Source organism: Mrakia frigida, assembly GCF_051309035.1.
Source record: "Mrakia frigida strain ATCC 22029 unplaced genomic scaffold BDY24scaffold_15, whole genome shotgun sequence".
Taxonomy (NCBI): domain Eukaryota; kingdom Fungi; phylum Basidiomycota; class Tremellomycetes; order Cystofilobasidiales; family Mrakiaceae; genus Mrakia; species Mrakia frigida.
The window spans coordinates 80,592-94,641 of record NW_027481266.1 but is presented as its reverse complement, the minus strand read 5'-3'; the positions used below and the strand labels follow the sequence as shown (position 1 = coordinate 94,641).

The 14,050-nt window shown below is 54.2% G+C and overlaps 5 protein-coding genes across 5 annotated transcripts; 3 read left to right on the top strand and 2 right to left on the bottom strand.

The window, feature by feature from the left end:
* Positions 1-24: 24 nt before the first annotated feature.
* Positions 25-1,858, bottom strand: BDY24DRAFT_415071 (uncharacterized protein; the record flags this gene model as incomplete). Its single annotated transcript, XM_076643402.1, has 4 exons — positions 25-603; positions 795-1,319; positions 1,419-1,510; positions 1,594-1,858. The coding sequence occupies 4 exons, from the start codon at positions 1,856-1,858 to the stop codon at positions 25-27; spliced, it is 1,461 nt and encodes a 486-aa protein (XP_076496641.1).
* A 42-nt stretch (positions 1,859-1,900) lies between these two features.
* Positions 1,901-2,880, top strand: BDY24DRAFT_388654 (uncharacterized protein). Its single transcript, XM_076640399.1, has 2 exons — positions 1,901-2,207; positions 2,304-2,880. The coding sequence occupies exons 1-2, from the start codon at positions 1,982-1,984 to the stop codon at positions 2,687-2,689; spliced, it is 612 nt and encodes a 203-aa protein (XP_076496640.1). The 5' UTR covers positions 1,901-1,981; the 3' UTR covers positions 2,690-2,880.
* A 189-nt stretch (positions 2,881-3,069) lies between these two features.
* BDY24DRAFT_388650 (uncharacterized protein) lies at positions 3,070-4,402 on the top strand. The gene is made up of 3 exons (XM_076640398.1): positions 3,070-3,447; positions 3,526-3,653; positions 3,909-4,402. Exons 1-3 carry the CDS (start codon positions 3,174-3,176, stop codon positions 4,215-4,217), a joined length of 711 nt encoding a protein of 236 aa, XP_076496639.1. The 5' UTR covers positions 3,070-3,173; the 3' UTR covers positions 4,218-4,402.
* A 137-nt stretch (positions 4,403-4,539) lies between these two features.
* Positions 4,540-6,710, bottom strand: RER1 (protein retrieval receptor). Its single transcript, XM_076640397.1, has 9 exons — positions 6,515-6,710; positions 6,191-6,331; positions 6,087-6,096; positions 5,948-5,953; positions 5,785-5,845; positions 5,452-5,669; positions 5,206-5,320; positions 5,035-5,087; positions 4,540-4,903 (listed from the first exon to the last, which is right to left on the bottom strand). The coding sequence occupies exons 1-9, from the start codon at positions 6,680-6,682 to the stop codon at positions 4,854-4,856; spliced, it is 822 nt and encodes a 273-aa protein (XP_076496638.1). The 5' UTR covers positions 6,683-6,710; the 3' UTR covers positions 4,540-4,853.
* BDY24DRAFT_388641 (phospholipid-transporting P-type ATPase) lies at positions 6,676-13,415 on the top strand. The gene is made up of 29 exons (XM_076640396.1): positions 6,676-6,833; positions 6,944-7,044; positions 7,148-7,156; positions 7,408-7,850; positions 7,929-7,970; positions 8,067-8,382; positions 8,496-8,780; positions 8,849-8,966; positions 9,037-9,091; positions 9,175-9,192; positions 9,267-9,312; positions 9,388-9,453; positions 9,561-9,681; positions 9,807-10,106; positions 10,235-10,456; positions 10,612-10,860; positions 10,942-11,025; positions 11,109-11,223; positions 11,299-11,385; positions 11,460-11,605; positions 11,672-11,786; positions 11,856-11,899; positions 11,978-12,211; positions 12,295-12,437; positions 12,511-12,536; positions 12,605-12,788; positions 12,872-12,961; positions 13,048-13,180; positions 13,261-13,415. Exons 1-29 carry the CDS (start codon positions 6,681-6,683, stop codon positions 13,276-13,278), a joined length of 3,963 nt encoding a protein of 1,320 aa, XP_076496637.1. The 5' UTR covers positions 6,676-6,680; the 3' UTR covers positions 13,279-13,415.
* The last annotated feature ends 635 nt before the right edge of the window (positions 13,416-14,050 follow it).

Below are 14,050 nucleotides of genomic sequence, written 5' to 3'. Positions count from 1 at the left end.
GCCAACATGGTGCTTCACTACGATCTACCCAAAAAAACGAGACATAACCGACCCAAACGTCGTTCTAGAGAGAACCTCAACCTTCTGATCACTCTTCGACGCGACCTTCTCCTTCTCCTCCTCCATCTTCCCTTCCCCCCTCACATCCTTCATATCTCCCACTCTCACATATTTCGCACTCGGAGCAGCCTCTAGACGCTCCTCGGCACCTGTCGACTCTCCCACCGCCGACGACGGAGACGACGCGTCGGTTCCCTCCCTCGACGTCGTTCCCGCATCCGTTTCCCTCTCCAACTCCGACGCGACGACGTCCTGCTCGCCCTGCAGCACGGTAGTAGGTGCACTCTGAGCCGACGTAGTGGGTTCCTTGATGGTTGAGGATTCGACGAGGGAAGAGAGTTCAAGCTGAGGCGAGGAGGAGGTGGTTTCGACGACGAGTTCGGATACTGCAGTGGATGGTTCTGGTTTGACGATCACTGAGGGCGATGAGGTTGGGGAAGACGAAGTGGATGCCGGCGAGGGTGAGGAAGAGGAGGAGGTGGTGGTGGTGGTGAAGGGATTGAGTGGAGAGGAGGAGCAGGGAGGAGAAGGGAGCGCCCAGAACTGAAGGAATTATAAAAATAAAAAGGGAGGAGTAGGTGGAGGTTGGAGAAAATTGGGAGTGGAACAGATGAGGGTAGAGGGAGGGGGGATTTAGCGGTGAGGATGGGGTTTGACCTAGGAAGGGAGGGGGTAGCACTGAAGGCCCCTTCGATTCCGACGCGTCCCTCTCCTTCTTCTCAGCAATCGCTAACCTTTTCTCCAAGACCTCCCATTCCTCCCGCCAATCCAGATTCATCTTTGAGACTTGTCTCGACGGAATGGCGACGAGACTCCATCCGACTTCCTCCTTCCTTCGAAGCAAGATCCTCCAAAGTGTTAAGCTCCATTTGAACCGTCTTCCGGTGCGACATAGCCGATTGGTATCGGGCGATGCCTCGTCGGAATTGTGCTAGACTGTTGGTCCACTGCTCCCTTCTCTCTGGGAGCGGGTCCTCCGTCCTCAGCCTCATCTCCAACTTTTCAGCTCGTTGTGTATGATAGGCGAGGCTCTCGGCCAGGGATGTAGAAAGAGGTTTCTTGAAGGAGGGCAAGGGAGAGGACGAAGAAGTTCGGGTCGGGGAGGGTTTCGATGTTGAAGGGGAGGAAGCCGTCGTTGAGGGCGATGGAGGGAGGGAGGAGGAGGAGGAGGAGGCAGGGGAGGAGGGATTCGAAGGAGAAGGTTGCTTGGTCTCGAAGAGTCCTAGACTGATGAGTCGATCCATGGCGGCACGAAGCTCCTAAGAAGATTGTTAAGAATTAGGAGTGGATCAGCAACGAGAGTCCTTCCAGAGGCGACAGAGCCATGGTCGAAAGCGTGGTCTCGAAGATAAGCTCACCTCACGACTGATCTTCAACTCCTGCAACGAGCGATGGATCTGGACCATCTGCTTCTGTTCTTTCAGAGTGGGGTTTCCTCCATGTTTCGGTTCTGCAACGAGAAGAAGAGAGAGCGTCGAAGCGAGCGGGTGAGGCAAATGAGCTCGATCCTTCCCTCCAGGAAGCAGGACTCACTGGAACCCAGGAGTTGTCCTAGCGAAGCCAAACGAAGCGCCAGGGGGGAGTTTTTGGGTATCTTCTGCAAGACTGGGTTGACGAGGACCTCCTCCGAGACGGCGGAAGGGAGAAGAGGAGGCTTCCTTTTGGAAGGAGGAGGGGTTGTCAAAGGCGAAGACTTGAGCGGCTTCGCAGCTGGAGATTTGAGGGTTGATGTGGAAACGCTCCGAGATCCAGATAGACTTGACGATAGAGACACTCGTCCGACTTGAGGGATCCTCATAAGGGCGTGTAATGGAGTTGGAAGGAGACCGTCGAAAGGTGAGCTCTTGCTTCCTTCCTTCCCTTTCCTCTTCTTCCAAACGCCCACAATCCTCCAAAAAATTCACAACAAACTCTCGAAACTATGCTTCCTCGAACTCTTCTCTCCATCCCGTTTCTCAGAACTCCTACTCTCACTCTTCTTCGCCGAACTCTCGCAACGCCCTCTTCCCCTCCTCCTCCCTCCTCCTCCTCCCTCCCTCCCTCCATCGACCAAGCCCTCCGACGGTCTCCCGTCTTGATGAAACTAGCTGATGACGAGCTGTTTTGTAAGAGCTTCAGGACTACGGGGGAGACGATGTATAATCATGGTGGGTTCTATGTAGAGTCGGAGGAGGAAGGCGCATTGAGCCCAATGAGGCGAGAGAACGCTGACCTTTCCTTCCTGTTTGGTACAAATCTTACAGGGTTGAACGGCGCAGAATCGATCGGAGAAAAGTTTTCCCAGCTGTTCAGTAGTTCTCCTGCGCTTCAGAATGCTATAGCGGAGATGAGAGCGTCGACGGGGAGGTTGGAGGTCAGTGATGAGGTGAGTCTTTGGTTCAGTTCGATTCAATTCGTACCGCTAAGGCGATGGTCTCCTATTCGAGGAGGCGTAAGGGTCGGAAGAGGGCGACTTCGCTCTGGTATAGAACCGAAGGGAGCAGGGGAGGAGAAGAGAGGCCGGGAGGAGAGAGAGGAGAGCTCGACTTCTCCCTCCCCCTCCCATCTTCCTTCCCTCCCACTCCGTTCCTTCTCTCTTCTTCCCCGAAGACCTATCCCGATACTGACTCATTCTTCGCCCTGTCCTTGATTCCTCTCAGGACTTCCAACCCGTCTTGTCGGCTCTCTTCGCTCAAGGAGGTCTTCAGCCCTTCGCTCCCGCTTCTTCACCCTCGTCCTCGTCGCCCGAGCAGAAGAAGAGCTTGGAGGAAGTAGAGAAGAAGAGTGGGTGCGGTCATAACCATGCTCCTGGTGAGAAATGCTCATGATCTTATTACGTGGTGAAGGGGAGGTCGAGAGAGAGAGAGAGAAAGGGACGCGAGCGTCGAGCGAGGTCGAGTTGATCCCTTCGTTTCAGACTTTCAGACGACGTTTCTGTGCAGCGTGAAACACTTCATGGGCTCAAGTGGATCTACAGGCTCCCTCTCTATAGACTCAGCACAAAGTTCTCCTCGCAAAAAGTGACGTCGTGTCTCTTTCCCTTTGGGGCAACCGCCAAACTCTCGTTCGAGCTCACTTTCCTCCTCCTTCCCTCCGACTCCCATCTTGCCCTCCTCCCCTCCCTCTCTCCAAAGATGCGTCTCCAAACCACCTTCGCTCTCCTCCGCCCTTCCCACCGCTCCCCTTTCGCTCCTTCTCGTTACCTAGCAACGGCCGCTCCTCCACCACCTCCTCCCTCAGCTCCTCCTCCTCCTCCCAGCTCGCCCTCCGGCTCTTCCTCCTTCACTGGCTCCCTCCCTCCTGCCGTTCAAGCAGCATTCCGAACCAACCCTGTCTTGAAGAAACTGATCGGAGATGAGATTACTAGGAGGAACATGAAGGCTATTGGAGAGGCTATGTATAATTCCGGTGAGTCAAACGAACGAGAAGGGAGGAGGGCTGAAAGAGCTCGAGCGAGAGCTGATTCGTTCGTTGATTCGTTAACAGGCATTCAAGGCAACGGAACTGGGAAACCTACAGCTATGGAGATGACCAAGTTGATGATGAACTCGGACTTGAGGGTCGCCATTCAAGGGTTGACGGCGAGCATGACCAGGTTGGGCATCACGATGGCCGTGAGTCGAATTTTCCTGCTTCCTGGCTTCTCTCCCTAGGTTTGAAGGGTCGACAAGGGTGGAAGGAGGACCGATGGGTTCAGGACGCCTGTGGGAGGAGCTCCAAAGGGTGACTTGGAAGCTCTCTGGGAGCTGGGAGGAGGGAGGGAGGGAAGGAAGGAAGGAAGTTGAGCTCGCCGCGCTTTCCTCCTCCTCCTCCTGTCTTCCTCGCTCACTCGCCTTTCTGACTCTACTTTCTCTCTGTCTGTCTTCCAGGACCTCCAACCCATCATGTCCGAGCTCATGGCCAAGGGAGGTCTCGACGGTTTCGCTCCTCCCTCCACCTCCCCAACCTCCTCCACCTCTTCCCTCTCTACTCCTCCCAAGCCCACTGCTGTAGCCGCCAAATCCGACCCGGTGATGGACGCGTTCAAGGCGAAAGCGGAGCTGTACAGGGAGGTGGTGGTGGAAGAGGAGAAACTGGAGGAGAAGGAGCACGAGAAGGAGGCGAAGGTCGACGTGGAGGCATCGACGGAGAAGAAGGGAGGGTTGTTTTCGAAGTTCTTTGGAGGAGGGAAGAAGTGAAAGGAAGAGACTGATAGGATGAGGACACCTTTCTAAAACGAGAGTGAGGGAAGGACCATCTGCTTTGAGCTTTGAGAAAAGAAAAGGAGAGTCGCGTCGACGTCTGGAACTAATGAGCGACGCTTTTCACTCTGTCAAGATCAGAGAGGGAACAAAATCATCTCACACAGACGTATCTGAGGGAGAGATGCTTGTTGATCGATCTCAAACCAGCAGGGCCTTTTAGACTACATCTCGCACCGAAAACGCGTCGTCCCTCTCCGCGCTCTCTCTCCCTCCCTCTCTGCTCCTCCTCCCTCAGCCCGATCAGATCCAGAACAGATTCAAAAAAACACATGAGATCACACCGAACGACGAGAAACGAACGAACGAAAAAAAGAAGAACCCGAGAGAGAGAGACTAAAACCCAGAGCGGATCAAAGAAGAGAAGGGACGAAAAGAGAAAATAAAGCGAGGACGGGAAGGGTTCTGGAGGGATGGGGGCAAGGTATGGAAGGTCCAAAGATTGAGTGAATAATAAGAGGAGAGGGAGAGTTCTAAGGGATCTAGGTGTGTCCGAGGGTGGGAAGAGGAGGGATGGGACGCGCGGGAGGGTTGAGAGAGGTCGGGGAGATTGGAAGGGTTGAGTTCGGGTTTTTACTTCTTGGAGTTGTAAGTCGCTTTACGTCCCATGTCGAAGGGGATATCTGTGAGGACGAAAGAAGAAGAAGGAGGGAGGAGGGAGGCGTGAGTCGAGGTTACGATGTCAGGGAGACGAGGAGGCGGCGATGGGAGAGAAAGAGACGATGGGAGTGGTTTGAACGAGATTAATACGAACACTTGTACTTGATCATGTGTCTCAGTTGTCGTCGCATGGTGAGTCCGAAGAGGCTGGTGAAAAAAGATGGAGCAGAAGGAAAGAACGAAGAGGGTGAGCGTGAGTTTCGGAAACAAGAGACAGCAACAGACGAGAGTGGCCCGAAACGTAAAGAGGAAACGCGAGACTCACGTCAGGAAGTAGATCAAGAGGATAGGCCAGTAAACGGGGATATCAGCAGCTCGGGTGAGCGTCAAGGCCAACGAGATGACCGTCGCTCGAGTAGCTTGAAGCCAGAACTTGAACTCTGCAGAGCCGAGCATCGAACGAACGAACGAAGTCAGCTCTCCCTCCAAAGCACCGTTGTTCTACTCCAGCTCCAGCTCTCCCACCCATTCCCTCGACCTCCAAAGAAACGAGAATTGAACCAAAGCTCACCAGGCAACCTCCGAATGAACGGTCTGAAATCCTCCTCTCCATCCTCCCCTCTGCTCCCTCCACCACCGTTCGACGACGCTCCTCCGTTGACTCCAAGCATGCCCATGAACTTTCCTCCGAGTCCGAGGGAGGGAAGGTCCGAGGTCCGGTGGGTAGGGAGGGATCCGGCTTCTCCTCCTTCCTCGACGTCTTGCTCGTTGAGGTCTTGTTCCAGCGAGCTGTGAAGAAGCGAGAGGTGTTAGAGGGAGGAAGAAGGGAGCGAGAGGTGGGAGTGAGGGAAGAGGTGGTGGCAAGGAGGGGAGGGGAAAGAGAGCGGGATGGGAGAGAACGTACGGGTCGAACTTGGGCTGAAGGAAGGCGAGGAAGATGTTGAGGAGGAAGATGGAGAGTCCGTCTATGCGAAGAAGAGGAAACGAAGTTGAGAGAAGGGTCAGCCGAGCTGGAGCAAGAAGGGTTCGATTTCGATGGAGGCAGAATCATAGAAAGCTGAACGTACATGCGACTGAAGAACGAAGGCAGAGATGGGAGGAGGGAAGGGAAGGAGACTTCGTGTCAGCTCACACTCTTCTTCTTTCCTTTGAGAGCTACCCTCCCTTCGACACTGTCCTTCCAACCGCCAAAGAACGATGACTCACCGATGTACCACTGCAGCGAGCGAGCAGCAAAAGAGAGAACAAAGGCGCAAACGATGAGCTCGGATTGATGGAAGACACGTCGCTTCCTTCGTTTTGGGACTCACTCCTTGACCGAACACGACCCTCAACGCGAAGATAACCAAAAGACCAGCTGTGGCCATCCACCTGTAGGTGCTGTAGGGAGTAACCCGATCGAGGAATCCTTGGAATTTTCGGTTGTACTGCTGAGCGCTCTCAGCGAACGCCTGGAGGTCGAGTCGAAGGAAGGAGGGGAAAGCAGCGGACGGGTGTCAGCCATAGAGAGCGAAAGGACGAGGGAGGCCGGATATCTACGAGGTCGCGGAGGCGGATTCGAGAGCTCTGAGGGTGTACCCGAGACGAGCTCTCTGGCCTTCTCGAGATCGCAAGAAGAACCGAACGAGACTCACCACCGCTGGCGTCTCCTTTGTGGATTTGGTGGGAGGTGGGTACATGGACGGTTGCGAGTACGTAGGATGCGAGGAGGGATTAGGGTATTGAGCTTGAGGTCGAAGAGGAGCAGGAGGACCAGGAGAGGGGCCATTAGGAGCTCGAAGAGGAGGAGGAGCGGCAGACATGGTCGAGAGGAGAGAGAGAGTGAAGGTTGGGAGGGAAACAGACGAATACGGATTCACTCGCTTGTGTTTTGCTTGTTGGAAACCAACGTCCATCATGTCGAGATATCAAAACGACGAGGACGATCCCTTCGGAGACGTCATTCAGTCAAAGGTAGCTTCCTTACCTCTAAATCCTCCTCGAAGGTGTGAAGAGCAGAGCGAGGAGGAAGAGGAGAGATGCGAGAGAGCTGACCGTCGTCCCCTTCCTTCCTCTCTCTCAAGCCCTCCCAATCTCGTCCATCAGACCCTTTCGCAGAACCTAGGAACCCCTTTGCAGATTTCACAGAGCCTTCTCCTTCAGATCAGGATAGAAGACAACTAGAGTGAGTTCCTTAGAGAGCTACGAGGGTGGGAAAGGAAGAGAAGAAGCTGAACGGTGGCCGTCTCTCGCTTGCTGTGCTTTCCGCTTCTTTCCGTTTTCTACAGTCCATTTTTGTGAGTTCGAACGCTACTTCTGAGGTCGCGAGGTAGTAGAGAAGGAGGAGATGTATACGGGAGTGGATTCTGTGGACTCTGGGTCGAGAGAAGCTCAAGAAGAGCTCAGGAAGGAAGCTCGCGAGCTCGAAGGGAAGGAGGAGGTCGAGCTCTCTCTCTCTCCCGCTCTTCCCAGCATCCCACCAAACCTTCCTCGGCCCAATCATCTCCGAGCTAACTCTGCGCTCCTCTTCCTCTCTTGCTCCCCTCAGCGACGACGAAGACGACGACTTCAGAGCTCCCTCTCCCATCTCGCTCGCTCCTTCAGGCTACCTCGCCCCTCAACCCTCCCTCTCCAACCGCTACGGTGTCTCTCCCTCCTCCAAAACCATCGACTCCGACCTCCCTTTAGCCCAATCCGCAGCTCCCCCAGCAGGTCACTTCTCCTCCGGTGCTCCCTTCGGCTCAGGAGGGGACTATCAGCAGAACTACGAGTTCGACGCGGAACCTCCGAGAGCTCCCCCGAGGAGATGGTGGAACGAAATCGATTGGGATCTCAAAGGAATCTGGAGGAGTAGAGGGAAGGTCGAGGAGGGCGTGACGAGAAGGATCGTGCTGAATGATCCGGTGGGGAATGAGACGACTGGGTTTGAGAGGAACTCGGTTAGCACGGGGAAGTATAACTTGGTGACGTTCTTGCCGATTTTCCTGTTTGGTGAGTTCGTTTGTTGTTGTTGTCTATAGCGAGAGGGTGTGGTTCTGACCATACTTTGGGATCATACGCGTCAAACAGAGCAATTCAGCAAGGCAGCCAACGTCTTCTTCCTCTTCACCGGTTTGCCCTCCCTTTCTCCCCTCTCTCCTGTTCCTCTCCTTCCCTCAAACCCGCCAACTAACCTTCCCTCCTCTCTCTCCTCCCTTCTTCCCCCAGCCCTAATCCAACAAGTTCCCGGAGTCTCCCCAACAGGTCGCTACACGACCATCCTCCCTCTCGGTCTCGTCCTCATCGCGTCCGCCTTCAAGGAAGCCGAGGAAGACATCAAACGACACAAGCAGGACCGATCGCTCAACAACAGTCTCGCCAAGGTCCTCTTCGGATCCCAGTTCTTCGATAAGGCTTGGAAACATCTCAGGGTGGGGGACGTCGTGAGGTTGGAGAAGGACGAGTTCATCCCTGCGGATTTGGTGTTGATCAGTAGCAGTGAGCCGGAAGGATTGTGCTATGTTGAGACGAGTAACTTGGATGGGTGAGTCCAGTTCCAGTTCTTTCTTTGTTTTCCTTTTTCGGTCTTCGAAGAGAGGTGAAACGCGTCTCGAAGAGCTGAACTCCTCGTCCCCCGTTTCTTCCTCTTTGTCGCAGTGAAACTAACCTCAAAATCAAACAAGCCCTCCCCCAAACCTCCACCCTCATCTCCCCCACAGCCGTCTCCTCCCTCAGAGGTCACATCCTCTCCGAATCCCCCAACGCTTCCGTCCACACCTACACCGGATCCCTCAACCTCTCCTCCGACGCGTCGTCTTCCTCTCCTCTCCCGCTCGGACCCGATCAGATGCTGCTTCGAGGAGCTCAGATCAGGAACACTGGATGGGTTTATGGAGTTGTGGTTGTGGGTGGGAAGGAGACCAAGTTGATGAGGAATGCGACGTGAGTCTTTTTCGAGGGGAAGTTCAGGGAGAGGGCTGACTCGTTTTTTTTCGTTGGGTCGGACATAGTGCTGCTCCTGTGAAGAGGACTTCGGTGGAGAGACAGGTCAACAGGCAGATCTTCTTCATGTTTATTGCGTTGATCACGCTGTCGTTGGCTTCGACGATTGGGTCGAGTATTCGGTCGGTGAGTCTCGATGAGGTCGCTCTCCGCCTTCGTCGCTCGACGCTGACTTTGCTTGGTTCTTCTTTCGTAGTGGGTTTTCTCGTCGAAACAGTGGTACCTTGCGGGAGATGTTTCGGGGAACAAAGGTCAGTAGAAAGAGTCGTGTTCGTCTCGACTTCCTCGAGCTGTGATTGACGCGTCGTTTCTTTCTCGTTCTTCGTTCGAATAGCCAAGCAGTTCATCGAGGGTTCGTTATCACCATTTTTTTCTATCTTCGTACGCTCTTGTGGCTGATATGGCTTCCTTCGGTCCGATCCACAGATATCTTGACCTTCATCATTCTCTACAACAACTTGATCCCAATCTCGTTCGTCCTTCCACTCCCGCTCATTCCCTCCCCGTCTTCCCCACCAACTGACGCCTTCGTTCGACGTCTAAACAGGCTCATCGTTACCATGGAAGTCGTCAAGTACCAACAAGCTCAACTCATCAACTCGGATCTCGACATGTTCGTCCTTTCCTCCCCTTCCCGCTCTTTCCCATGCTTCCCTCGCTTCTTCCCCGCCTCCGTTTGCTGACTCTCTTTGAATTTCTTACCCCGAATTTGGTTCACAGGTACTACGCCAAAACCGATACCCCAGCTCTCTGCAGAACCTCGTCCCTCGTCGAAGAACTCGGTCAGATCGAGTACATCTTCTCGGACAAGACGGGGACGTTGACTTGTAACGAGATGGAGGTGCGTTAAATGCCGCGTCTTCTACTTCCGCTCATCATCCCACTGACGTCTCTTTTCTCTTTCTCCCTCTTCCTTCGACCCCTCGTCCCTTCCATCCCTTCCCCTTCCCCTTCCCGCCCCATCAGTTCCGCCAATGCACCATCGCCGGAATCGAATACGCCGACGTCGTCGAGGACGCCAAACGAGGAGAACGAGGTCCCGACGGTTCCTACATCAACGGCCAACGAACCTTCGAGGAACTTCGGTCGAAACTCAACGAAACCGATCGGGAAGCAGAGGTTCGAAGGGAGTTCCTGACGCTGCTGGCGGTGTGCCATACGGTTATTCCAGAGGTGAAGGAGGATGGGAAGATGGTTTACCAGGCTAGTAGTCCTGATGAGGCGGCATTGGTGGCGGGAGCCGAGTTGCTGGGGTTCAGGTTCCACGTGAGTTTCGGTTTCGGACGCGTCGTTTCTCTTCCTTCTTCGTGTCGCCTTTTCGGTCCCTTTGTCCTTCGAGGGAGTCGAGGACACCAACTGACATCTCTTTTCCTTTTGTCGCTTCTGTTTCCCAGACTCGAAAACCTCGTTCCATCTTCGTTGACGTCCAAGGCGAAACACTCGAGTACGAGATCCTCAACGTCTGCGAGTTCAACTCGACGAGGAAGAGGATGTCCACCGTCGTTCGAGGACCAGATGGGAAGATCAAGCTTTACTGCAAGGGAGCCGATACCGTCATCTTCGAGAGGCTCGCTCCCAACAACCCTTACGTCGAGTCGACGATGGCTCATCTCGAGGTTCGTCCCTTCCCTCCCTTTGGCCGACCATCTATTTCGTTCTACCTCTGTCCTCCTAGACGTTCTACCTTCGCACTCTGCTCTCGAGCCTCTCGTTTTCCCTCTTGCTGACTCCCCTCCCTCCTTCCCTGTCGGCTTTGGCATCAAACCCATAGGACTACGCCACGGAAGGACTTCGAACCCTCTGCCTCGCCGTTCGAGAGATCCCTCTGGAGGAGTACCGAGAATGGCTCGATCTCTACAACCGAGCGGCTGCTCAGATCACTGGACGAGGAGACGCGTTGGACAACGTCGCCGAGTTGATCGAGAAGGACTTGAACTTGCTCGGAGCGACGGCGATCGAGGATAAGCTTCAGGATGGAGTGCCGGATACGATTCATACGCTGCAGCAGGCTGGAATCAAGGTGAGTTCGAGACGAGGAGGTTGAGGGAGAGGAGACGGACGAGGAGAGCTGACTTCGTTTCTGTTCTTTCTTTCTTCACAGGTCTGGGTCCTCACCGGAGACCGTCAAGAAACGGCTATTAACATCGGTCTCTCGTGTCGTCTTATCACTGAGTCGATGAACCTGGTGAGTCCAACAGATCAAGCTCTCGATCTCGACTCAACGAAGCTCGTTCGCTGACCGTCCCCGTCCCCGCTTCGTCTCGAAAGGTCATCGTCAACGAAACCACCGCCCATGAAACCGAGCAGTTCCTCAGCAAACGACTTCAAGCTATCAAGAACCAACGATCGTCGGGGGACAACGAGGATCTTGCTCTGGTTATCGGTTCGTCCTCCCACCTGTCGTCTTTTCCTCGACGCGTCGAAACGAGACTGACTTCAACCTCCTTTCCTTCAACAGACGGGAAGAGTCTCACCTTCGCTTTGGAGAAGGATCTCTCGAAGATCTTCTTGGAACTTGCTCTGATGTGCAAGGCTGTTGTTTGTTGTGAGTTCGCTTCCGCTTCGTTCACGCTTGGTCGAGATCTGAGATCTGATGACGCGCTCGTCTTCGTTTTGCAGGTCGAGTCTCGCCCCTTCAGAAGGCTCTCGTCGTCAAGCTCGTTAAAGACAACACTTCATCGATTCTCCTTGCCATCGGAGATGGAGCGAACGACGTGCCGATGATTCAAGCTGCTCACGTTGGAGTTGGAATTTCGGGAGTAGAGGTTCGTCGCTTCGTCCCTCCCTCTCTTCGAACCAAGTGGCTGACCGAGTCTGCTTTCGGTCAACAGGGTCTCCAAGCTGCTAGGTCGTCGGACGTCGCCATCTCTCAGTTCCGATTCCTCAAGAAACTGCTGCTCGTCCACGGAGCTTGGAGTTATCAGCGGCTGTCGAAGCTCATTCTCTGTTTGTCCTTTCTCGTTTCGTCTTCCTTTTTGTTCCCCAACTGACTCTACCTCCCTCTTCCTTTCGCAGATTCGTTCTACAAGAACATCGTTCTCTACATGACTCAGTTCTACGTCCGTCGCAGCTCTCGCCCTCCCTCGTCCGCTCCCAACTTCGGTCGCTGACTTTCTCTTCTACCGCTCCCTCAACAGTACTCCTTCTTCAACAACTTCTCGGGTCAAATTGCCATGGAAGGATGGACTCTTTCTTTCTACAACGTCACCTTCACCCTCCTCCCTCCTCTCGTCATCGGAATCTTCGACCAGTTCGTCAGTGCGAGGATGCTGGACCGATACCCTCAGCTCTACCGCTTGGGACAGAAGAACTACTTCTTTTCGTCGAAGGCTTTCTGGTCGAGTGTGATCAACGCTCTCTACCACAGTGCCGTGAGTTTCTCGATATCCTTTTCTTGAGTTCGAAGGGGAGAAGCGACGTGCTGACTCGACTTCGTTTCGTTCTTCGTTTTCAGCTGCTCTTCGCGCTGTCGGTCATCGTCTTCTGGGGAGGGCTGCTCGCTGATGATGGTCGAGACGGAGGACATTGGGTTTGGGGAACAACTCTCTACCTCACGGTTCTTCTGACGGTGCTGGGAAAGGCGGCGTTGCTTTCAGAGTGAGTCGACTTTCGCCCATTCTCGTTCGTCGTTTCGACGCGTCGCTGATTCTTTCCATCGTCCTTGTTTCAGTATCTGGACGAAGTACACCTTGGCTGGTAAGTCCATATCTTCGACCACGTCAAACAAACTCTCGCTGACTTCTCAGTCTCTCCTCGTTCAACAGCCATTCCCGGATCGTTCCTCTTCACCATGGCCTTCCTTCCTCTCTACGCTCTCATCGCCCCTCTCGTCGGCTTCTCGATAGAGTACCGAGGGATCGTACCAAGGCTGTGGGGAGACGCAGTCTTCTACTTCTGCCTCATCTTGTTCCCCATCCTGTGTCTCGTTCGAGATTACGTTTGGAAGTAGTGAGTTCGGTTTCGACGCGTCTCGTTCTCCTCGTTCTTATTCGGCCGCTGACGAGGCTTCGCTTCCCTTCTTTGTTCACCAGCTACACTCGAACAACAAATCCTCAATCCTATCACATCGTTCAGGAGATCCAAAAGTTCAACCTCAGCGATTACCGTCCGAGAGAGGAACAGTTCGTCCCTTCGTCCCTCTCTCTCTCTCCTCAGCCTCTTCTTTTCTCTCGAAGCTGACCTTCAGTCTTTCCTTCCTCTCTTGCAGGTTCCAGAAGGCCATCAAGAAGGTTCGAGCCACTCAGCGGTTACGGAGGTCTCGAGGTTTCGCCTTCAGTCAGACGGAGGGAGGTGCGCAGGATCAGACGAGGATCATTCGAGCTTACGATACGACGCAGACTGTGAGTTTTGTTTTTCGCCTCCCTTTGACTCAGTGCTGAAGAAGTCGTTGCTGACTCGTCCGCGTTTATCTCCCGAACAGGCTCCATCGGGTCTGTAAAGAGAGAGGGGAGAGGAGACTTTGCTTTCTTGTTTTGATTTGCGATCTTGCTGGGGATTGGATGGGTTCTGTTTCTACAAGTTAGAATTCACCATGCGGTTTCAGTATCGAACGCGATGGTATGAGTGAGGACTGCGTTTTGGTACTCGCTGAGGTTCGAGTGAGCGTGCGTTTCGTCTCGTTGCCCCTCTTTCGAACGTTGAGCATCCAGGACCACGGTGAGCTCGAGTTAAAGCTAGCCTGAGAGTCGACCCCGCTGAAATAACTTGAACAAAGAACGCTCTTGCCGAAGAGAGGACAAGGAAGAAGTTCGACTCGTCGACAAGTCGAGACGGACGAGAGTTCCTCTTCGATTTGATCCCTGTGTCGCTCTTGCTTCGATCCCACGCTTCAATGACCCCTAAAATCTCCTTCCAGATCTAAGCTACTACAGTAGAGACTACTCCCCATCCGACAACCCACCCTCCACCGGCGTCGCGTTCCCACTCGCACTCGTACTCCCGCTCCCCGCCGCCTTCCCATCCTTCCTCGGTTTCCCTCCCACCCCAAACCGACTCAACATCCTTCCCCTATACCTCTCATTCGCCATCTCGAAACTCTCACTCTTGCTCCTCCCTTCCAACAACGGGTACGCCCTCGCCCCTTCAATCTTGAACCCATTCGCTCCCATCGGACTCTTCACCAGATCCGGTTCTCCGAGCTTCGCCGGTCCTTTCCTCCTCGAGAACGACGACGGTGGTTCCAGCATGAGCGTAGGATGAAGTCGGATGAG

Coding starts and splice junctions, on each gene's coding strand:
- RER1 (XM_076640397.1), bottom strand. CDS start 6,682: ATGTCTGCCGCTCCTCCTCCTCTTCGAGCTCCTAATGGCCCCTCTCCT. Junction 6,332..6,514: donor CAAAGGAGACGCCAGCGGTG/GTGAGTCTCGTT, acceptor CTCGACCTCCAG/GCGTTCGCTGAGAGCGCTCA. Junction 5,321..5,451: donor GTTCATTCGGAGGTTGCCTG/GTGAGCTTTGGT, acceptor TCGGCTCTGCAG/AGTTCAAGTTCTGGCTTCAA.
- BDY24DRAFT_388650 (XM_076640398.1), top strand. CDS start 3,174: ATGCGTCTCCAAACCACCTTCGCTCTCCTCCGCCCTTCCCACCGCTCC. Junction 3,448..3,525: donor AGAGGCTATGTATAATTCCG/GTGAGTCAAACG, acceptor ATTCGTTAACAG/GCATTCAAGGCAACGGAACT. Junction 3,654..3,908: donor GGTTGGGCATCACGATGGCC/GTGAGTCGAATT, acceptor TCTGTCTTCCAG/GACCTCCAACCCATCATGTC.
- BDY24DRAFT_388641 (XM_076640396.1), top strand. CDS start 6,681: ATGGTCGAGAGGAGAGAGAGAGTGAAGGTTGGGAGGGAAACAGACGAA. Junction 8,781..8,848: donor AAGTTGATGAGGAATGCGAC/GTGAGTCTTTTT, acceptor GGTCGGACATAG/TGCTGCTCCTGTGAAGAGGA. Junction 11,606..11,671: donor TTGGAATTTCGGGAGTAGAG/GTTCGTCGCTTC, acceptor TTCGGTCAACAG/GGTCTCCAAGCTGCTAGGTC.
- BDY24DRAFT_388654 (XM_076640399.1), top strand. CDS start 1,982: ATGCTTCCTCGAACTCTTCTCTCCATCCCGTTTCTCAGAACTCCTACT. Junction 2,208..2,303: donor GGAGACGATGTATAATCATG/GTGGGTTCTATG, acceptor CAAATCTTACAG/GGTTGAACGGCGCAGAATCG.